Genomic DNA, 22792 nt, shown 5'->3' with positions numbered 1-22792 from the left:
GGGGGCTGCGGGCGGGTAGGGACAAGTGACCCGGGTGCAGGTGGATTCTCCAGCGAGGGGAGATGTTTGTCTAGAATCAGCTCTAGGGGTTCTTGGAGTGTGGGAGTCTCTGCCCCCACGATGGATGGGCCCGTTACTCGCTGTGCCCGCCCTTTGCAGGCCAGGAAGAGACAGGGTGCGTCCCACGGCCACAGTGCCCTCAGGAGTGCACCTGCCTGGACACGGTCGTTCGCTGCAGCAACAAACACCTCAAGTCGCTGCCCAAGGGGATCCCAAAGAACGTCACTGAGCTGTGAGTAACCCAGGGGTCTCACCGTCCCGCCCTGGGCCACGGCTCACGGGGTGGGAGCCTGCGGGGCCGGGCCGGCTGGACACAGGGAGAGCAGGTCAGATTTCCCAGCGGGGGCTGGGAGGAGGGAGGGGGTGACAGTCACAGAACAGCCGATCCCCCCTGCTGTGGCCGTTCTCCCCGGAGTTCAGGGTGACACCCTGCACACTCAGGCCAGCTGATCCGCCTGGCATCGCACGCTGGTGCAAACTCTGCTCTCAGTGACACTGGCGTAAATCCAGAGGCATTCACCCCGCGGCCCGCGAGCGGAGCCAGGCGTTGGTGTGGAGCTGGAGGTGTGAATTCCCGCCCCAGGAGAGGTGCCCAGGAGGCTGACAATGGCAGCGTCGTGAGGGGGGCTAGCCCTGAGCCAGAGGGGATCCCCCCTCTGCCGCGGCCTGGGAGAGCCCAGTCCTGGTGTCCCAGGGCCCGGCTGGGCTCGGCCCTCGTGGGCGCTGGGTTGAGGTTGCTGCGGGAAGGCCTAGGCCAGACGAAGCTGTTTGGGCTGCTCCAAGGAGGGGGTCAGGGTAGCGCCACGTCCTTCGGCCCCAGAATGCCGCAGGGCGACCAGGTGTGTGACCTGCCCGTCGGGAGTCGGGGGGGCAGGAAACGCAGCTAACGGGGGCTGCACATTAAAGTTCACCCTCCCGTTAGCGGCTGTTCCTGTGACCCCCCCCTCCACGCCCCATCATTAAGCAGAAGCAGAACAAACCCTCATTAGCAATGGGGCGCCCCATGCGCCGGCTGGGACTCTGGGTGGGGCCGTCTCTCGCCTGGCGCTCGTGCAGCACCCGCTGCACTGGGGCCCTGAGCTCGCCCGGGGCCGTACCCATGGGCCATGCTCCCAGCGGGGGCTGCCGAACCGGCACCAGGCCCCGGCCCCTGTCCGCACCGCGGGGCGAGCGGCCGACCTCGGGCTGCCAACTTCCTACTCGCACTAAACTGAACCCCCCTGCCACGCCCCCTCCGAGGCCCCGCCCCTCATCCAAGACCCTGCCCCGTCTCACTCCATCCCCCCTCCCTCTGTTGCTCGCTCTCCCCACCCTCATTTTCACTCACTCGCTCATTTTCACCAGGCTGCGGCAGGGGGCAGGGGTGTAGGAGGGGGTGAGGGCTCCTGCTGGGACCGGGGATCAGGGGCTTGGGGTGCAGGAGGGGGATCTGGGCTGGGGGTGGAGCTGAGCGGTTCGGAGGGCGGGAAGGGGATCAGGGCTGGGGCAGGGGGTTGGGGTGTGGTAGGGGGTACGGGCGCTGGGCTGGGGTGTGGGGGGGTGAGGGCTCTCTCTGGGGGTGTGGGCTCTGGTGTGGGGCCGTGGATGAGGGGTTTGGGGTGCAGGAGGGGGCTCCGGGCTGGGGCTGAGGGGTTCAGAGGGCGGGAGGGGGATCAGGGCTGAGGCAGGGGGTTGGGGCCCGGGACGGGGTAAAGGGTTCAGGCTCCGGGCGGCGCTTACCTCTGACATCTCCCAGAAGCAGCGGCATGTCCCCCCTCCGGCTCCTACACGCTGCCCCCATCTGAAGCGCCAGCTCCACAGCTCCCATTGGCGAGGAACCGTGACTAGCTCACACAGACTTCCAGCCCAGCCCACCTGGAGTCTCAGACAGATGCCACACACACGTACACACACATGCACACTCACACACGTGTGCCCCCCCCGCGGTCAGAGCGGGACCCTGATCCCCTGCGTGGCTCTGGCAGTGCTCCGCTTGGCGCGGTGTCGGGGGGTCTCTGCACGGACGGACCCCAGGACCGAACTGGGCGCGGTTGGTGCTGCGCCCCCACGTGAGCCCTGCCCTCTCACTGCCTGTGCACCGGCCTCCTGAGCCCAGCCCCATCAGTGACAGGCCTTTGTTCTCTCCCGTAGTTACCTGGACGGCAATCAGTTCACACTGGTCCCCGGAGAGCTCTCCTCCTTCCGATCCCTGCAGCTGGTGTAAGTATCCCCTGTCACGGACTGTGGGGGGACTCAGGGCCCTGCCCCCCCGGCTTCCTGCAATTCGCCATGACTCTCAGCCAGCCAGTAAAGCAGAAGGTTTATTTGGATGACAGGAATACAGTCCAAGACAGGTCTTGCAGGCACAGACAACAGGACCCCTCAGTTAGGTCCATCTTGGGGTCTCAGGCCACCCCAGCCCCCTTGGGAGGTCAGAGCCCTGTCTGCCTCCCAGCCATCTCCCCAGCCAGCTCCTGAAACTCTCCTTCAGCGACCCCTCCCACAGCCTTTGTTCAGTTCCCGGGCAAAGGTGTCACCTGGCCTCTAACCCCTTCCTGGGTTCTCATGTTACATGCTCAGGTATTCTCCTGCAGGCAGTCTCCCATCCTCCAATGCAGACTATCCAGCCACACTCCCCTGTCAGCATTCACAGACCACAGTAAGAACAGTCCCAGTTCGTCACATCCTGGCCCCGGTGGCAGGGATACCGTGGGCTGGGCTGGCCGAGACTCGAGCCGCAAAGGCCGGGCAGCGCGGGGGTGGGGGGGAGCGAGCCGGCCATGCAACCTGGAGGCTGTGACAAAGCTGGGATCAGCCCTCAGGGGCTCCTGGCTCCAACCTGCCGCTTCTCTGGCTGCGTGTGTGGAAGGTTTCCCAGCTGCTTTCCCACGAGGGGCAGGGACCGCGGGGGCCCTTCCAGGCTCTGGCAGGGCGTGTGCTCTAGCAGGCCCAGTTTCTTCTGCCCATTCACCCTCAGATTCACCCCCTCTGTCCCGTCCCCTCCAACCTGTCCCTGTCCCTGTCCTTTCCCTGCCCTCGTCCCAGTCCCACATCCCGCTGCACTTCACTGTTCAGGGCACGGCCCAGCACTTCTGCAGAACAGCCCCCGGCGGCTCACGTTACGCACCCAGAAAACCAGGCACACGCCATTAGTGGCCCCTTTAAGTGACTTGCCCAGCATCTCACAGGAACTCTGTGGCAGAGGCAGGGACAGACTCTAGTGCTCTAGGGCAGCATTCGACTGCGTTAACCACGGACACTGAGCAATGGTGTAATCACAGACCAAGAGGGGGGCCCCGGGGACCAGGCGCTCGCCCAGGGCTTGGGCACCTCTGGCTCTGTCCCCTGCGCTGTGACCAGGAACGGGAACGGGGTGACTTGGGCCCCAGAGGCGAGTGTGGGCAGAGGGCAGGCAGAGGATGAATGCGGGACCGACCGCGTAGTGCTCCAGGGATCGGGGCCATGCTAGCACTGGAGGGAAAATGCGTCTGTACATGGGGGTGAACGAGGGTTGCACAGGCTCTGTTCTGGCATTTCCTATCGACTCTGCAACTTTCATACTGTTCTTTTAACCCCGTTTTTAGCCCTGCCAGTCCCAGTCTCCTACCACCCAACAGCCCCAGTCCTCTAGCGCCAGGCACACTAGCCGCCTTCCCCCGTCTCCTCCTGGCAGACAGCGTCTTTTTCTCCAGCCTCATTCTCAGAAATGGCTGAACTGGTTTGACTGAAACTTTCCCCGAAAATTCAACCCGAGGCAGCCACCTGGCGAGGAAAGTTTCAGCCCACGTGGCTGAAGTTTGGGAAAGTTATAAACAACTGAGAATAAGGGCTTATCATGGGAAGTGTCGGGGAACCTTCCTGGTAGGTGGTGCTCCCAGCCCCTTGTCTGAGAAACCCCACTCCCTTCCCTTGGGAGAAACCCCCGTAATGCTTGTTCTCCGTCGCCGACCCTAGCCCCCCCTCAGGCCCCGGGATGAGCTTCTCACCCACTGGAGTCTTTGGTCGCGAAGAAGCTCGTAGCTGAGAACTAAAACTCGCTGGATTTGCTGGTGGGCCGCGGGCGCATTGCTCTGCCCCGAGATGCGAAGCCGCCAGACGGAGGAGCTGTGGGCAATGCACAGTGGCTGGAGCCCGCTGCGAATCCAGCCCCTGGGTGCCCATGTGCTAACTCAGTGGTTTGCTGGTCAGAATCCCTCTCTGGGGCTGAGCCAGGAGCCGGCTGGGCTAATCACGCCATGCTGGGACCCCTTGCAAGCCACCCTTTACGACGAGTGGGTCAAATTCTGCCCGGGCCCCTGCCCCAGATACGCCCTGACTTAGTGGTGCACAGGGCAATGCTTCAATGGTCCCATCCTGGGGTCCCTGGGGGCCTCCTCCCCACCCCCGTGCTGCAGTATCCTCACCCCCCCCCCACACCCCATGCGGCAGGGCCTGGCTGTCATCCCCGCTGAGCTGAGACCCAGCGAGCCTACGGGACTCGCCCAGGGGCTCAAAGACTTTACGGCCAGAAGGGACCATCGTGGTCATCTGATCTGGCCTGCTGCACATCGCAGGGCCCAGAACCTCACCCGCCCGCTCCTGAGATAGACCCCGACCACCGGCTGAGTCACGGACATCCTCAATTGTGGATTAAAGACGTCAAGTTACACAATTCACCATTGACACTAGTTTAAACCTGAAGGCAAAACCCCCACCAGGGCCTCTGCCAATCTGACCAGGGGGAAATTCCTTCCCGACCCCAATATGGCGACCAGACCCTGAGCGTGTGGGCAAGACCCAGCAGCCAGACACCTGGGAAAGAATTCACTGTGATAACTCAGAGCCCTCCCCGTCTAGCGGCCCATCACCGGCTACTAGCCGTCGCCGATTGGCCATTGTGGGCAGTCCCATCACACCATCCCCCCACACGTGGAGCCGATTCAGTGTTTTGCCCCCACGGCTCCCGTTGGGAGGCTGTTCCAGACCCTCATCCCTCTGGGGCTTAGAAACCTTCTCATGTTGAGCCCAAACTTGTTGACGGCCAGTTTGTCTCCCATTTGTTCTTGTGGTAAGTCTGTGACGAAGCAGCGAACTACTTACCCAGTGGAGCAGCCCCGCTCTCCTCTCTAGGGCAAGTGGAACCTGCATCCCCCGCCCCCCGCCCCCCTGCAACAGACACACCAGGCCATAAAAAGCCACGACACTGGCTTAGCACCCATCAGGGCGACCAGTGCCTTTCCTTTGCCTCCTGGTGCCGGCATGGGGAAGTCACGTTTTCAAGCTTTGCTGTGCAACCCGGAGGGCTGGAAACTAGCGTTGCAAAGGGAACGCTCAGCTCAGCGCGTGACTCGGCCGCTGGGGCTTCACGAGAAACACCAGCAGCCAGGAGACTTGCCCGTGTCATGAGCATTGGCAGCACTCGTTAATGGAGTGGCACGTGGTTAAACTGCCACAGGACACAGCTTCCTCCCGGAGCTGCCGGCACGCAGTGTCCCGGGACCCAATGGACGAGGGGAGCCCGCGGTGGCTGGCAGAGGAATCACACCACCTGTAAGGCACCCAGGGCTGTCCTAGACTGGTCACAGGGAGCGGCATCTCCTCCCAAACCACTGTTCCCCGGCCCCTCGGGCTGCACCCTCCTGGACGTCCTGTGCCCGCCGCGGTGTGTGAAACCAGCCAACGCAACCCCACAGGCTGGGGGAGGCCGAGAGCCCAGCTCCAATTGACACCCTGCTGTGCTCCTGTCTTCCAGTGACCTGAGCAACAACAAGATCAGCTCCTTGAGCAACTCCTCCTTCACCAACACGAGCCAGCTCACCACCCTGTAAGTCCCGGGGCCGCGGGGAGGGGCTGCGGCTCCTGCCCCAGTGAGGGGCGGGCGGGCGAAGGCCAGGGGGTGCTGCAGACAATAGGCCGGGCTTGCTGCCGAGGCCTCTGGGCTGTGCAGTCCACCGGCCGGTTCCTGTACCAAGAAGAACCGTGATTAGCGGCACCGCTAGAGGGCGCCCGAGAGGCTGTGTGCACGGGGTGCCGGGTCTCTGCCCGGGGCTGACTAGCGAGACGTCCCGTTAGGTGAATGGCGCGGGAGCGGCCCTGGGGAGCCCACCGGGGCACCGGCCCCTCGCCGTGCGCGTGTCAGCGCTCAGGGGACGTGACCACGTGCTGCTCTCCTCTGCCTCCCCAGGATCCTCAGTTACAACGCCCTGCAGTGCATCCCCCCGCTGGCCTTCGAAGGGCTCCAGGCGCTCCGGCTGCTGTAAGTACGGGCTCAGGCCCGGGCGGTGCCCTGCTCTGCCCTGCCCTGCTCACAGCCCTGCCCAGCTGGCACTTTGGAGAGGTGCTGAGCACCCACAGCTCCGGGGGGTGAGGTGCGCAGTGTGAGGACGTGTGTCCCGGCTCGGCTCTGCAGCAGGGGCCGAGGGGCCGGGGAAGGTGCCGGGCGGAGGCTGCGCGGTGCCAGGGGCCGGGGGGCCGGGGAAGGTGCCGGGCGGAGGCTGCGCGGTGCCAGGGGCCGGGGGGCCGGGGAAGGTGCCGGGCGGAGGCTGGGCGGTGCCAGGGGCCGGGGGGCCGGGGAAGGTGCCGGGCGGAGGCTGCGCGGTGCCAGGGGACGAGGGGCTGGGGAAGGTGCCGGGCAGACGCTTCGCAGTGCCAGGGGACGGGGGGTGGAGGCGGGTGAGCGGCGGGGCTGCTGCCATGAGCCCTGGGCTCCTGCTCCGCTGACTCCAGGTGGATGTAGCCGAGCGTCTAAGCTGCCTGGGTGTTCCCCCCGGCCCCGCGCTGGGCGGGCGTGTGCCTGGCTCTGATGGAAATGCACAGGCTGCCCTGGTGGCGCACTCTGGCCCTGTGTTGGCATCAGCCTTGATCCCAAGCTGCCGGTGCCCTCTGGGCTCAGAGCCTCTTGTTCCCGCAGGTCTCTGCATGGCAACGACATCTCCAGCCTGCCAGAGGGCATCTTCGCCGACGTCACCTCCTTGTCCCACCTGTGAGTAGCTCCCTGCGCCCGGCTGCCCCGGGAAGGCCCCACGGTGCTGGGCTGGGCTCCCCGCAGAGCTCAGAGCTCGCAGACGGACCCCAAAGGGCAGGAGACAGTCACTGCCAGGGGGCGGGGGGGTCTTTCCTTCTGGGGTCAGCGGCGTCAGGGCACACCTGGGGCGGGTTCCAGCTTCTCTCTGCAGCCTGGCGGGCAAGACGTGGCCGAGGCCTTGACGTCACCGCTGCGTGAGCTGTGCCGCGAGTGCTGCCCTGGGTCTCTGGCCGCGTTACGCGGGGCTCTCAGCACGAGCTGGCTGGGGCGGGAACTTGAATGCCGCTGACGCGGGACCCAGTAAGTGCAGAGGGGACCCAGCTGCTCCGTGCTGCTGGCATACGCCAATCCCCCTGCGCTGTGGGGCCGTGCAGCTGCCCTCATGCCAGACGACTCGGGACCAGCTCTCTGGCTCCAGCGGCGGCTGGGATCCCCCGGCAAACCCCTGGCATCGGGAGCCTCTCTGAGGAATGACGCGGGCCAGTGCCCCGGCCCTGGGGCCTTTCGAATTCCAGAGCTGGGCTCCCAGCCGGGGGGCGAGAAGTGCTGCCCCGGGAGTGGGGTCTGCGACCCCCACGCTCACCCAAACACCCCTGGCAGCCCCCACGCAGCTTCCCGCCGGTCCCCGGAATGGCCGGGCATCCGCACTGCCCCAGGACTGCCAGCCCCTGATCAGGGCACCTGTCGGCTACAGGAGAGACCGCAGCAGGCGGGCAGCCAAGGGCCGAAACCCCCGGAAGTGCCTGGGCCTCACAGGTCCTGATATGCCCTGGGGCACGGCCTGGCCAGCAGCCTCCGAGAGCTCTAGGAGCGAGGCCCCGGACGGGGTGCTCAGGGAATGGCTCCCGGGAGCCGGGACTGTCTCCATCCCAGGGCACCTTGCAGCAGTCAGGGCCGAGCCGAGACAGGCAGGGACACCACTCGCCCGGCTCCGGGGAAGGGGGCGCTCCCGCCTGCCCAGCCAGGGTTGGACCTGCTCCCGGCGCTGGATTTGTGGGAGCGGTGTGCCCCCTGGAGGAGGTGTCTTGGCACTGCACCCTTGTCTTCCCCACACCCGCGGGTGGTGAGAGAACCAGCAGCTCCCAGTGAGTGCCAGCCCTGGGCATTGGCCCTGCCAGCTTGGCCTCGCTCAGCCCAGGGGCTGCGAAGGGAGCAGGGCCAGGCGGGCTCGTCCCGCCCAGGGGCCAGGTCTCGCTGACTGGCCTTTGCTCTTGTCTCCCCTGTGCAGCGCCATCGGGGCCAACCCCCTGTACTGTGACTGCCACCTGCGCTGGCTCTCGGGCTGGGTCAAAACAGGCTACAAGGAGCCCGGCATCGCCCGCTGCGCCGGCCCGCCCGACATGGAAGGCAAGCTGCTGCTCACCACCCCGGCCAAGAAGTTTGAGTGCCAAGGTGAGGGGCCCATTCAGCACCTAGTCACTGGGGGCTGCGCCCGGCGCGTGGGCACGGACAGGGTCCCATGGACTCTGACCCCTGCCCTGCCCTGCCCTGGCAGCCATCCCCCGCAGTCTAATGTCAGAGCAGATGGGCCGGGTGGGGTTGCTGTGGGCAGGGGATCGTGTGCTGCAGTGGGTCACATGCAGGGCTGGGACCCAGGGGATCCTGAGCCCTATACCCAGCCCTGAGACCCCTTCTGGTTGCTGGGTGGATGTACCCCTGGCTGAGCCGGAGTCCAGCCCCGGTCCCTCGGCGTGCAGCTCTGGCGTTAATTCCCTGCCGGGTGGAAATGGGGTTCCCCTTCGTTCTAGTTGGAATGGGTCTGGCTTCAGCTCCGGCTGCTGGCTCTGGCTGGGCCCTGCCCTAGCGTGTCAGGGCTCCCTGGCAATGCAGGGCCTGGCACAGGGGCTGTGCCGGGAAAGGTGCCTGGCTGCAGAAGGGCAGCTCTGCTCCCTGAGCAATGCCAGGGGCTGCCAGGGCCTGGCTCGAACTGTCTGTGACTCGCGACTCCTGGCCCACGCCGGCCAGGGGGTGAGTCTGACGACTGCAGCCCCCCTTCGGTCCAGCCAGAGCAGACCCTCGACGGGGAGAGGAGGACACTCCGTGGAGATGGGTAACACCGGGTCAGACCCTAGCAGGGCCCAGGACTGGCTGTAGCTAGTCACGGTGAGTAACCGCCCCCGGCACTGGCCACAGCGCGGTAGAACGCCCGGTGCCTCGCCAGCGCTGGCAAACCCACCCTGAGTGCAGGCCACTCCCCGGGGCTCTGCGGCAACGGAGCTAACCAGGCTTTGCACCTGCCGGGCTTGGGCTAACTCCAAACGCTGCCTTGTCCTATACCCGCAAGAGGCACCAGTTTGGGCCACGCTCTCCAATCAGGAGCAGATATTTAAAGGGGCGACAGGTGGGGGCGGAGCCGGAATTCCAGCAGCACGTGAGACCCCAGGCCCCAGGGGCTGAGCCAGATACTGGAGACCAGGACGAGACCTGCGTGGGGGGCGGCTTGTCCCCCAGCGGCTGCACCGGCCCGTCAGAGACCAGCCACGGCGGGAGCTGGGCTTGGGGCCGATCTGGCCGTTGCCCCGAGACCACAGAGGGGCCCTCTGGGGTCGGTCAGCAGCCAAGTGTCTGAGAAATGACCCCCCCTCGCTAGGCCAGGAACCCCCCCTCGCGGCTTGCTGGGGAGACGAGCCCATTTTAACCCCTCGGCCCTGGAGCCGGCCCACACTGCACTGACCAAACAGGGCTTGAAGGAAAAGAGCCGGAAGGAAACCCAGCGCGGCGGCTGCCGCTGGGCAGGCCTGGAGCTGAGACAGCCCCCGCCAGGCATGGGCCCTGCTTCAGCCCGGCGGCTCAGCGCTGCCCAGGGTTGGCAGGGATGGAAACGGAGCCTCTCAGCCTAGCCAGAGCTCCCATTCGATGGGCTCCAGGCTCGGTGTGGACGTGCTAGTGGCTGGGGGCCATTGCAAACGAGAACCCCACAAACCGGCCTTGGCACACGGGGACTGGGGCAGGAGCTGGATGGCTGGCCGGTCCCCAAACGTGACTGACCGGAGGATCGGCCTGGGGCGGGAGTCTTGCCAGTGGGGGCCCGCGGGGAGGGGTTCTTGGCCCAACACTGTGTAACGTCTGTATCAGTGACCCACAAACACGGTCACTAGCCCAGGTGTGCGGTGACTTGGCGAGCTGGGATCCCAGGGGAGCAACACAACGCTCAGAGGGGTCGATACCCTGAGCGCTGAGGAAAGGAAAGGCTAAAAACTGGGCGTGTTCAGGCTGGAGACAAGACTCGGGGGGACCTGACAGCCTACAACCATGCGCAGGGCTGTTCTAAAGGGACGGGGATCAGTTCCCCATGTCCACTGCAGGCCGGACAAGCAGCAATGGACTTAACCTGCAGCCGGGGATTTCGGTTTGGGATTTGGAAAACGAACGCTATGGGCAGCGATGCTCTGGGCCTGCTCCCAAGGGAGGATGTGGGATCCCCATCGTGGGGGTTTTAAGGCAGGTTAGACACACGCCTGGCAGGGCTGGTCTAGGTGCCTTGGCCTCGCTGCCCTCAAGGTCCCGAGAGGTCTGTGACTCTGTTTCTGCGTTTCGTCCGGCTCTGTAACGCCACAGCTGGGCACAAAGTCTTGGCCCTACTCACCCGGTGGGGGACTCCATCCTGGGAAGCAGTGACGCTGAAAAAGACAAGGGTCAGGGTGGACCATCAGCTGAACAGGATCTCCCAGTGTGAGGCCAGAAGGGCCAGTGCGACCCTGGGCTGCATGAACAGGGCACTCGAGAAGGAGCAGAGAGGTTATTTTCCCTCTGGATTTGGCCCTGGTGCGACCGCTGCTTGGATCCTGTGGCCAGTTCTGGTGTCCACAGTGCAAGAGGGATGTTGATAGATTGGAGGGGTCAGAGAAGAGCCACGGGAATGATTAAAGGATTAGAAAACCCGCCTGATAGTGACAGGCCAAGGAGCTCGATTTCTTCATCTTAACAAGGAGATAGCTAAGGGGTGACCCGATCCCAGTCTGCAGCACCTGCCTGGGGAGCAGGTATTTAACCCCGGGCGCTGCAGTCCAGCCGAGGAAGGTCTCACACGGGCCAGTGGCTGGACGTTGAGGCTAGACGCGCAGACGGGAAACGTGGCGGCTCTTTACCAGTGAGGGTAACTAGCCACCAGAACGCGTTACCCAGCTCGGGCGGATTCTCCATCGCTGGCCATGGGCGGTTTCTCGAAACGCTCTGGCCTGGTGCAGAGCGCAATGAATACAGGGCCATCGCGTGGCTCGTGCTGTGCAGAGCGCAGACGAGATGATCACAGGGCTCCCGGCCAGGGATTCTCTGAGTCTGGTTCAGGGGATGGGAACCTGCCGCAGGGTGAGAGGCTGCTGGAGCTCCGGCTGCTCAGTGTCTGATGGCTGGGGGGTGGCTTGATCCCGGTCTGTAAGTGTCGCCCTGGGGAGGAGAAGTTTGGCTAGGGACAGCCCTGCCGCCGACCACGCGGGAGCCAGACGCCCATTTAACAGGGAGGGTAATTAACCATTGGCCCCGCCCAGGGCCTGGGGCAGGTTCTCCGTCACTGGAGGCTTTTCATCGGTCGGCTCGCTCTGAACCAGTTCCAGGAGCTCAGGGCTGGACCAAGGGGCCTTGGGGAGGGGCCCTGGCCTGGGTTGTGCTGGTGGTCAGACTGGGCAATCAGACTGGCCTTAGGCTCTTGCTCCGGCCCATTGCAGCCGGCGGTTGAGTGCGGGGAGCTGCCCAGCTGTGCTCCAGGGACGGTCATGCTGTGCTCGGCGCCGGCTGCCTGGCCTGGTGGTCGAACACCTCCCTGCCTAGTCCAGCCGTGCTGCAGTGGCTGGCTCCTGGCTTAGCCGGCCCTGGGAGCACGGCCCCAAGGCCAAAGCGCCCTGGCCCAAACGGCGGCTGCACCTGCTGCCAGCACCTGCCCCCCGCACGGTCACGCTGCCAGTGGGTCCAGGGACCCTCCCTCGTTACTGTCGGGACCTTCCCCTGCCAGGTCCGCCGGCCCTGAGCATCCAGGCCAAGTGTGATCCCTGCCTCTCCAGCCCGTGCCAGAACCAAGGCACCTGCCACAGTGACCCGCTGGCCGCCTACCGCTGCACCTGCCCCAGCGGGTACAAGGTGAGCAGGGGGCGGGATCTCCTGGGCGGGTGCACGGGGCTTTCGTTCGCTGTCACAGCTTCCCGCTGCATGGCACGGGCAGCAAGAAGTGAGCAGGAGCCCAGGGCTCTGCCAACAGCCCAAATCGGGGAGGGGGGGGCACTCGCATCCACTGCCTGCGGGCTCAGCTGCTGCCCCCCGATCCTGGCAGCGGGGGACGGGACAGGGACCTCGCGACCTGTGCTGTGTGACAGCTCCTAGCTTTGAGCTCTCCGTCCCCAGGGCAAAGACTGCGAGGAGCCCGTGGACAGCTGCTCCAGTAGCCCCTGCGCCAACGGCGGGACCTGCCAGCCCCCGGAGCGGGAGGGGACCGGGTTCACGTGAGTGCGAGCGTGGGGGGTTACGGCTGTGGGACCCCTGGAGGTGGGGCACCAGGGGACGGTGCTGGGCGCCCACGCAGGGCCGGGTGGTGCCCAGCCCAGGGTCGTGTGACACTGCACCATGGCTCCCAGGGTGGATCTGGGGCCGGCGTGGCTGGGGTTCCCAGCTCCCCTCCCCACGCATACCCCCCGGGCCGGAGCAGACCGTCTGGAGACCTGCCGCGGGACGGCTCAGTGCAGCGGGGATGGTCTGTGCAGTCGGCTCCCAGGGCGCGTCCCCTAGAGCTGCAATCGGAGCAAGGGGAAGACTTTGCATTTAAAGGCTGCAGCTGGGTGGGCATGTGTGCGCGTGGGCTGCGCCGGCAGCGTGAGACCTGGGCCCGGCGGCCTTGTCCAAGCTCACAGAGTCCATCCGGGGGGCTGGGATCCTGCGGACTGGCTGGGGGGGCGTGTGACAATGCGGTTCTGGCGGAACCCAACTGAGAGTGCCAACTCAGNACAGGACCTTGGTTGCAACAATGATCTATATGGTCCCAGTTTATGTCAATAACGTCACAGGGCGGGAGCGGGGAGATGCTGAAGAAGGTGCAGCGAGGAACTGGGAGGTCATGATGCAGCCCCTGGGGCCATGTGGCAGGGAGACTGGGTGCCCCCCCTCTCCCGTCCCTGCATCTGCTCTGCTCCGTGTCGAGCGGCTCCTCTCCGTCCCTCAGACAGGAGCCCCCCATGCCGCCGGGCCCAGCCGCTCGCCCTGTTCCCCCGTCGATGAGAGCGGGGCTTAGGGAGCCGAGTGCCCGGCAGGTGCCCAGGCGTGATTCCCTTTGAGCTCCTGAGTCCAAGCAGGTCTGTGTGCCAGGCCAGTCCCTGCGGGCGGGGGCCCAGCCGGGCGCAGGAGCCAGCCCTGGGGGCGAGGGTCACACACTCCCCATGGGAAGCTGGAGGTCACATGGTCTCTTCCCGCACCCCAGAGAAACGCCCTGTCACTCGCTGCGGAGGGAGGGAGCCAATGGGCCCCTGGGAAGCGTGGCACAGCCAGCCCTGCCCCCATGTGCCCACCCCCCCCGGACACCAGCGCCCACGCTGGATGGCCTCAGCCCGTCACCACGGCAACCCAGCCTCCGCGCCAGCCAACCTGGCCCTTGGGGGTTTGCAGAGCTCACCAAGCAGGCGCTGAGCCGGGGCTGCCGGAGGCTCCAGGCACGGCCAGCCAAGGGGGAGGGGCCCAGGGCCCACACCAAATCCTTTGTGTCAGCCAGCCACTCCTAGCCTTGTTTGCACACACACGTGCAACACGCACATGCATGTTGCACCCATCTACACACGTGCAGTGCGTGCACACACCAGCAACACGCACAGGCATGTGCACGTGCACACACACTCACATGCACACACCGTGCACGTGCACACGCACTTGCATGCACACACGGTGCACACACACATTCACACACACATGGTGCACATGCACACACACACACACGCTGTGCACTTACACACGCACTCACACGCACACACTGTGCACTTAAAAAGCAACAGAGGGTCCCGTGGCACCTTTAAGACTAAGGCCTTGGCTACACTGGCAATTCACAGCGCTGCACTCGCTGCGCTCAGGGGTGTGAAAAACACCCCCACCCGAGCGCAGCGAGTGCAGCGCTGCAAGCTATTCCCCTCGGAGAGGTGGAGTACATACAGCGCTGCGAGAGAGCTCGTGCTTCACAGCGCTGCTGCGTGTGAATCCGTGCGTGTAGCCAAGGCCTAACAGAAGTACTGGGAGCATAAGCTTTCGTGGGTAAGAACCTCACTTCTTCAGATGCAAGTAATGGAAATTTCCAGAGGCAGGTATAAATCAGTCTGGAGATAACGAGGTTAGTTCAATCAGGGAGGGTGAGGGGCTCTGCTAGCAGTTGAGGTGTGAACACCAAGGGAGGAGAAACTGCTTCTGTAGTTGGCTAGCCATTCACAGTCTTTGTTTAATCCTGATCGGATGGTGTCAAATTTGCAAATGAACTGGAGCTCAGCAGTTTCTCTTTGGAGTCTGGTCCTGAAGGATTTTTGCTGTAAGATGGCTACCTTTACATCTGCTATTGTGTGGCCAGGGAGGTTGAAGTGTTCTCCTACAGGTTTTTGTATATTGCCATTCCTGATATCTGACTTGTGTCCATTTATCCTCTTGCGTAGTGACTGTCCAGTTTGGCCAATGTACATAGCAGAGGGGCATTGCTGGCACATGATGGCATATATAACATTGGTGGACGTGCAGGTGAATGAGCCGGTGATGTTGTAGCTGATCTGGTTAGGTCCTGTGATGGTGTTGCTGGTGTAGATATGTGGGCAGAGTTGGCATTGAGGTTTGTTGCATGGGTTGGTTCCTGAGTTAGAGTTGTTATGGTGCGGTGTGTGGGTCAAAGGCAGCCGTGTCTGCAAAGGGTGCAGGCTCCCTTGGACAGGAGGTGCTGCCCGGTGCTTCGCTCGCTCCACTGATATGTGTGTATGTGTGTGTGCATGCGCTGTTCCATGCCGGGCTAGCCGTGGGGCTAGCCAGGTGGCTGGGACTGTGGTGTTACCTGTGGGTTGTTTTCCTCCCTGCCTGCCAGGTGCCTTTGTGCAGCAGGATTCGAGGGGCCGACCTGCAGCGCCATCACCGACGTCTGCCAGGACCAGGCCTGTGCCAACGGGGGCACCTGCATGCCTGGGCTCGGAAACGGCACCTGTCTGTGCCAGCCCCACTACACAGGTAAGGGGCCGGGCAGCCTCCAGGCCGCCAGGGGACAGCCCACCTGGGAATCGGCCTCCGAGGTCCCCAGCCGGGCACTGTCTGGGTGGAAAGCCCGGAGCCCCTCCCCCAGGAGGAGAACGCTCTCCCTGGCCCCCTACACATCTGTCTGTCTGTCTGCCCTCCGCAGCCAGCCGTGCCTCTCCCGCCCGCTCACCTGAGCTAGGCTGAGCACCCAGCAGCTGGAGCCGACAGGCAGCCGCTGGCCCTGCCGCTGGTCAGTTGCTGACGTCCGGTGTCCCAACCCATGCCTGTGGGAGCTGGGCGCAGGGCCCGGGCTGGGTCCCGCTGCTCGTGCCAGAGACGCTCCGGCTAGCACAGGCCAGGCCTCCGTGCAGCACCATGCGCCCTGGCAGCATCTCCCTGCCCTGGAGCCGAATGGGCAAGGTGGGGCAAGGAGGCCTGGCTGGGCACCAGGGGGAACTGCCTGGAGAGCACGTGGCCTGGGGACCGTCTCTGCCAGGCTGCGGTGCCCTGTGCCCGTCGCCCGCACAGACCCACCCGCATGCGCCCCGTGGCCGTGGGGACAGCGCCCAGGCCCCAGCGGTGACGCAGGGGCCCTGGCTGCACCTTCCTTCTGTCTCGCTGAGCCGGGGCCCCGGGGGAGCAGGAAGGGGCCATGCTGGCACTGCCCACCCCAGCAACGCTGGGAGCAGAGGGCTGCTGCTGCCCGCTGAGCCTGGCCTCTTCCCTCCCTTGTCCAGGACGGGCCTGCGAGGAGCTGCTGGATCTCTGCTCCGTGGAGCTCAGCCCCTGCCCGCACGGTGCCCAGTGCGTCGTCACTGCCGCGGGGCCCCGGTGAGTACCCGCCCACGAAGAGTTAACCCCCCGTTCCCTCCCCGTGTGGCTGGGCCCAGGGCACCTGGGGCTGCCCCAGACATGTCACAGTCGTGGGCACGAGCCCAGAGACCCCCAGGCATGGGGGCGGGGCCATGTCTGAATTGGGCTAGGGCTGCCCGCCGGGCCACAGAGGGCAGCGCTGGGGCTGGGGCACCGGCTGCTTAGAGGGGCAGAGCCATGAGCCACGGACCCGCAGCCGGGGGACACCTGGGTGCCGAGTGCCTTTGGGCTGCGGGGGCCGGTGGATCTCTGGGCCCTGCCTGGAGCTGGGCTGTGGGATCTCTGGGCTCTGCCCGGAGCTGGGCTGCGGGGGCCGGTGGATCTCTGGGCCCTGCCCGGAGCTGGGCTGCGGGGGCCGGTGGATCTCTGGGCCCTGCCCGGAGCTGGGCTGNTGCCCGGAGCTGGGCTGCGGGGGCCGGTGGATCTCTGGGCCCTGCCCGGAGCTGGGCTGTGGGGGCCGGTGGATCTCTGGGCTCGTCGGAGCCGCATGAGGCACCTTCCCTCAGGCTCGTTTCTGGGGGAGCATGGCCCTGTGGCCATGGCGGCTCTGAGCAAGGTGCCCCTCCCCCCAGGTGTGAGTGTGCCCCCGGCTACGGGGGGGACAACTGCAGCCTGGACCCTGGCTGCCGGGACCACCGCTGCCAGCACGGCGCCCAGTGCCAGGCCGAGGGGAGCGGCTACTCCTGCCTCTGCACACAGGGCTACAGGTGAGGCCGGCAGAGCCGCGTGGCACCTGGGGAGAGGGGGCTGCCCGCCCTGGGCGTGGGGCGTGGGATGCACAGCATCGCTAGGCGGGTACCGAGTGGTCTCCCCCAGCACACGGCCGGGCGGGGCCCAGCATGGCCCGTGCAGCTGGAGGTGAGGGGCGTTGGGGGGCTGCGAGTGGGCGCCGGGCTCCTCCTCAGGCACTAGAGGCAGACGGAGGCGCCTCGTGGTCTGGGGAGTCTGGTTCTGCGGCTGAGGGGGGCCCAGAGCCTGGCCTAGCCTTGCTCTTTGGGGTTTGCTGCGGGGGGCCATCGCCCTCAGCACCCAGAGCCCCCTGCACCTGCTGTGTGGCGGCCGAGCCGGGCCCGGCCTGGTGCTCCAGCCCCTGCTCCGGGAGGGGACCGGCTGTCCTGACCCCAGCCCGGGGCGCACAGGCTCCTCTCACCACAGTGCCGGCCGGTCCCTCTCCCCAGCGGGCAGCTGTGTGAGATGCCGCCTCGCGCCCAGCCCAGTCTCTGCGCGCGGGCCGAGTGCCAGAACGGGGCCGACTGCGTGGAGCTGGGCACCCGGGCCGTGTGCCGCTGCCCCCCCGGCTTCGGGGGCCCCAAGTGCGAGAAGCTGCTGAGCGTCAACTTTGTGGACCGGGACACGTACCTGCAATTCACCGACCTGCACAACTGGCCGCGGGCCAACATCACGCTGCAGGTACGGGCCCTGTGCCGGCCCTGCCACACCCTGCCCGGGCTGCCCCTGGGGCTGCGGCAGGGCCGGCACGTGGGGTGAGCAGGGGCAGCGTGTCCCCAGGCCCTGCCAGGAGGGGAGGCTGAGGGCTGGAGGGAGGTGGGGGTCTGGAAGGCGGGGCTGGGTGCCAGGGGGTGGAACTGGGTGCAGGGAGGCGGGGCTGGGGGCGGGGCTGGGTGCCGGGGGCGGAACTGGGTGCAGGGAGGCGGGGCTGGGTGCAGGTGGGGTGCAGGGGAGTGGGGCTGGGTGCAGGGAGGCGGGGCTGGGTGCAGGTGGGGTGCAGGGAGGCAGGGCTGGGGGCAGAGAGGCGGGTGCCGAGCGGGGATGCCGGGGATCTGCCCGGGCTGGCTGCTGGGCCGTGGCACCTGGTCTAACCCCCCCACACCCCATCTCCAGGTCTCCACGGCCGAGGACAACGGGATCCTGCTGTACAACGGGGATCGGGACCACATGGCCGTGGAGCTGTACCAGGGCCACGTGCGGGTCAGCTACGACCCCGGCAGCTACCCCAGCTCGGCCATCTACAGGTACTGCCCCCTCCCTGCCAGCCGCGGTGCTATGGGGGCCAGCTCCTCTCAGTGCGTCTAAGAGTCCCCTCGCCCCTCCTGTCCCCACCCCTGCCAGAGCCGTATCCGTGATGCAGGGCCTGGGGCAGAGCCTGGTGTAACCTGGTGCACACCATGCCCCTCTCCCTGCCCAGCCACGGGCACGCACGGCCCAGCACAGCCCCCTGCCCCCCTGCGCCGGGCCTCCAGCTGTGTCCCACGGGCTGGCCGGAGAGCCTGGCCCGTCCTCGGAGGGATCGGCCAGGTGTGGCACTGTCCTGCCTGCCCACAGCGCGGTTGGCTGGAGTGGCACTGACGGGGCACAGCCTGGTATCGGGGCCCCAGTGTAGACAAGGTCAGTGCCCCCCAGCTCAAGGCAACCACGCCCCTGACGGCGGTGCCAGCCCTGAGCCTTGTGGGGGAGGAGTCGCTCCCTGAACCCCAGTCTGTGCACTGGGATAGCACGCTCCCCCCGTACCCCTCCTGGGCCTGGGCACAGCCCCCCCATGACAGACACTGAATGCAGCGAGTGTGGACAGCTGGGGGGGGCTGGAAGGGGGCGGGGGGCTGGCCTGGGCAGCCGGTGGTGGGGGTGGGGCGGGCGCTGGGCTCAGTCACTAACCCTGGGGCCTGGGCCCTGCCCCCAGCGCCGAGACCATCAACGACGGGCAGTTCCACACGGTGGAGCTGGTGACCTTCGAGCAGATGGTGAATCTCTCCATCGACGGCGGCAGCCCCATGACCATGGACAGCTTCGGCAAGCCCCACACGCTGACCAGCGAGGCGCCGCTCTACGTGGGAGGTGGGTCCCGGAGCTTGGGGGAGGGTTCCCGGGGCTGCCCGGGGGGCTAGGAGCCGTTGGGGAGGCTGGCACAAGGGGCTTGGCAGGGGGCAGGCCCAGGCTCGCGGGGGTGAGGCGTTTCTGGGCCCAGGAGGGAGGGGATGCCGGAGCTCGGATCTCTGTGCGCTGTGGGGCGTCCGCGCTGGGGAGCAGGGCGCGTGTCCCTGGCAGCCTGTGGGGCGACGGGGTGGGGGCTGGGTGCCCCATGCGCCCGCCTCACGCCCACCCCGCCCGCTCTCTGCCAGGCATGCCGGTGGACGTGAACTCGGCCGCCTTCCGCCTCTGGCAGATCCTCAACGGCACCGGCTTCCATGGCTGCATCCGCAACCTCTACATCAACCACGAGCTGCAGGACTTCACCAAGACCCAGATGAAGCCGGGGGTGGTGCCGGGCTGCGAGCCATGCCGCAAACTGTACTGCCTGCATGGCCTATGCCAGCCCGACGCCGCCCACGGCCCCGTCTGCCACTGCGAGCCGGGCTGGGCAGGGCCCCACTGCGACCAGCAGGGCCACAGCCCCTGCCAGGGCCACAAGTGAGTGTGGGGGTCAGCCCCATCCCCTTGCGGCCCCAGCCGCAAAGCAGGGACCCAGCTGGGGCCCTGGGGTCTCAGCACACGGGCCCCTGCAGGACCCAGGGCTTAAACCCCACATCAGGGTCAGCAGCAAATCAGTTCGGTCCTGTCTGCATCTCAAACCACCATGGAGAGGGGCACAGGGCGGCCACGGACGGCAATAGCCAGGGAGAGGGTTATGGGGCACCAGCAGAGCTGGGGGGGACAGGGCTGGGTTGGCAGGGGCTGTGGGTCGGGAGTGAGGGGCACCGGCAGAGCTGGGGGGGGCAGGGCTGGGCTAGCAGGGGCTGTGGGTCAGGAGTGAGGGGCACCGGCAGAGCTGGGGGGCGGGAATGAGCAGCGTACGGGGCGGCGGGCGCATGCTGTGTATGTGCCGCGCTCCCGCGGGTGCTGCCAGGTGCTCCCTTGCATGGCCCCGAGGCCACGTGCAGCCAATGATGGGCCTGGCCGAGGCTGGGCAGCACGGACCCGGGGGGCTGAGTCCGAGCTGGGCCCGGCAGGACCGGTGCCGGGGAAGGAGCAGGCTGGGAGTAGCCGGCGTAGCCAGCTCGGATGTGCTGAGTCGCTGGGGGTGACGTGCCAGGGTTGGTACCAAGGCGGGGATTTGGCCTCATGCCCACTGCTGCCAGGGTCTGTTCCGCGGGCGCTGTCCCGGCGGGTTGCTGAGGCCATGATGGGCTGCCTGGATCATGGCTAAACCCCTGGGACAAGGCCCCTGGCAGACAGTAGTGCCCCCGGCGCCCCACGGCCCTGCCCAGGTTCGTCTCTCTGCTCCCACAGGTGTGTCCATGGGGACTGCGTGCCCCTCGACGCCCTCTCCTACAGCTGCCAGTGCCGTGACGGGTACCACGGCGCCCTGTGCAGCCAGCCGGGCGAGCTCGACAACCCCTGCAAGAGCCTGCCTTGCGTGCACGGGCACTGCCAGATCTCGGCCCGGGGGGAGGCGTCCTGCGAATGCCAGAGCGGCTACGCCGGCCAGCTGTGCGACCAAGGTCAGAGCCCTGCCTGCCCTGGGCCCCCAGTGCCCCTGCCCCGACACGGCCAGGGCCGGGCCCTGCTGCCCAGGTGGCTCTGGAGAGCCCCGGGTGTGGCTGGGATAGCAGAGCCCCACGGACAAGCCGCCCGCTGAGAGGGGCCCAGGGCCACAACAGAGCCAGTGGCCCGGTGGCTCCCTGGCGTAGCACCCGCGGTGAGTCTGGCCCCACGTCCCTGGAGCAGGGCTCCCGGTGGCATTTGCTGCTGGCAGTTTGGTGCTAGCTCCCGCCTCGTAGTCTCCTCCCCAGGAAGCACTCAGCCCCCTGCCCCCGGGCTGGGCCTAGGCAAAGGGTCTCACAGCCAGGGCTGGCCCCAGTGTGTCCGGACGCCAGCGCGCCCAGGGCCGGGGCCTCGCCCGTGTGCAGGCTCCTTGGCGAGCGCTCAGCCCGCGCCGTGCACCCGGGCGCTGACTGCCTCTCTCCTTCTGGCCCTGCAGAGTCGGAGTGCCGGGGCGAGCCGGTGCGGGAGCACCCCCAGGTGCAGCGGGGCTATGCCATCTGCCAGACCACGCGCCCCGTCTCCTGGGTGGAGTGCCGGGGCTCCTGCCAGGGCCAGGGCTGCTGCACGGGGCTGCGCCTCAAGCGGAGGAAGTTCACCTTCGAGTGCAGCGACGGCTCCTCCTTCGTGGAGGAGGTGGAGAAGGCCAGCAAGTGCGGCTGCGCCCGGTGCATGTAGCAGCCGGCGGCGGGAGGCAGCAGAGCCGGGGCCCGCCGAGGAGAACGCCGCTAGAGACGAGGGGCGGAGCCGCTGGAGGCACCGCCCATGAGCTGGGACTCCCAAAGCCCGCGTCGCTGTCCGAGCAGGCCCCGCCGGCCGCCCTGGAGCAGGGGCTGCCGCGTGCCGCGAGCCACCACAGGACACCCGTGTAGAGAGGGAGGGTTTTTTAAAACTGCAGCTCCCCAAATGTATTTATAGTGGGTGGGGACACGGGGAGCAGGCCCAGCCCCCGCCCTGTGTTTGCTTTCTCCGCTTTGTACAGCCCCAGACCCGCTCTGGCCCACCCCCGCTCCCAGCCTGCGTAAATTCCCGTGGGACGGGCTGCCAGGTCGGCCGAGGGACCGGGGGCTGGGCCGCGGGGGGCGGGGGGCTCTGAGCCTGCTGCCTTTGCCCACGGGTGGCTGGACGCGCCTGGCTCAGCGGCCAGGCCAGTCCCGGCGCTGTGACGTTTGCTATAACAGCAGCAGCGTCGGTTCGTGGGCAACGCAGGCGCCGTGGTGGCCAGAGACCTGGGCTCCCCCCGCCCCCCTCGCCATGGGAGTGTTGAGTCCTGCGCTGTCCACAGGGCATGAGCCACCCCTGTGCCAGGGTCAGTGTTTGGACTGGAGGCCTGGCCACGTGCCCCAGGCAAACGCAGGGCGGCCGTGACGCTGGGCTGTGGGTGTAGCGGTGTTGGGCTGGCCATAGGCAGCTCTGCCACCCGCTCCCCTCGGCTGGCACCAGCGGGCCTGGCTCAGGGCAGGGGTGCCCGTGGCTGCTGGAGCTGCAGCCCCTCCCCGGGCCGGGGCCGAGTACCAAAGGAGCGTCTGCGTCGGCCGCTGGCTGCCACGGGGCGGGGGGTGGGGGGGGCCACACCCCTCAGCTGCTGCAGGCTGGGTGGCCCCCTCCCCGCCCGCAGTTAACACAGGGCCGTGTCACTGCCCTAGTGTTTGTGTGCCATGGGGTGGGGGCAGTGAATGGTTGGACAGCTGGGCTATTTAACCCCCCCTCCCCCGAGCCAGGCTACGCCAGCGCAGGGCCCTGCATGCTGCCGGGGGTGGGGTATGTGTGTATGTGGAGGGAATCGGCCTGTAGGCCCAACCCCACACTGCCCTGCTCCCCATTGGAATAGGGCACTCGAAAAACCAGGGGGCCTCCCCGTGGCTGGGGGCCCAGCAGCTAAGTGCGCGTGAGGCCCAGGCCGGGGCGCCCCACATGAGGCTGGTGGCACCAGCTGGCGCAGTGTGGAGGCCCGGTTGAGTCCTGCTCTGGGGTGGGCAGGAAGCAGCCCCATGGCGCTCTGGGGTGGAGCCAGGGATGCGTTCAGGGGGTTGGGGTGGGGGGGGGGGGGAGTGAGGGCTCTGGGCTGGGGGTGCAGGTTCCAGGGTGGGACCAGAAATAAGGGGTGTGGGAGGGGGCTCTGGGGTTGGGGGCGTGAGAGCTCTGGCTGGGTATGTAGACGCTGGGGTGGGACTGGGACCGAGGGGTTTAGAGGGTGGGAGGGGGATCAGGGCAGGGGGGTTGCGGTGCAAGGGGTGGCTCAGGAGTGCAGGCTCCAGGCGGTACGTACGA

The 22792-nt window shown here is 66.8% G+C and overlaps 1 protein-coding gene across 1 annotated transcript in view; it reads left to right on the top strand.

Moving 5' to 3' along the window:
* Positions 1 to 21598, top strand: part of SLIT1 (slit guidance ligand 1) — a gene marked incomplete in the record, with an annotated part of 47154 nt that extends 25556 nt beyond the window's left edge. The window contains 17 exon segments of the mRNA XM_034777284.1: positions 160 to 292; positions 2191 to 2259; positions 5771 to 5842; positions 6203 to 6274; positions 6929 to 7000; positions 8271 to 8434; positions 11991 to 12115; positions 12377 to 12474; positions 15066 to 15205; positions 15949 to 16042; positions 16657 to 16791; positions 17263 to 17494; positions 17927 to 18057; positions 18723 to 18877; positions 19162 to 19450; positions 20270 to 20481; positions 20961 to 21598. Coding sequence (XP_034633175.1) covers positions 160 to 292; positions 2191 to 2259; positions 5771 to 5842; positions 6203 to 6274; positions 6929 to 7000; positions 8271 to 8434; positions 11991 to 12115; positions 12377 to 12474; positions 15066 to 15205; positions 15949 to 16042; positions 16657 to 16791; positions 17263 to 17494; positions 17927 to 18057; positions 18723 to 18877; positions 19162 to 19450; positions 20270 to 20481; positions 20961 to 21199 — 2432 coding nt within the window.
* Positions 21599 to 22792: the final 1194 nt, after the last annotated feature.

Source organism: Trachemys scripta, chromosome 7 (assembly GCF_013100865.1).
Source record: "Trachemys scripta elegans isolate TJP31775 chromosome 7, CAS_Tse_1.0, whole genome shotgun sequence".
Lineage (NCBI taxonomy): Eukaryota > Metazoa > Chordata > Testudines > Emydidae > Trachemys > Trachemys scripta.
This window is presented reverse-complemented; position numbering and strand designations above follow the sequence as displayed.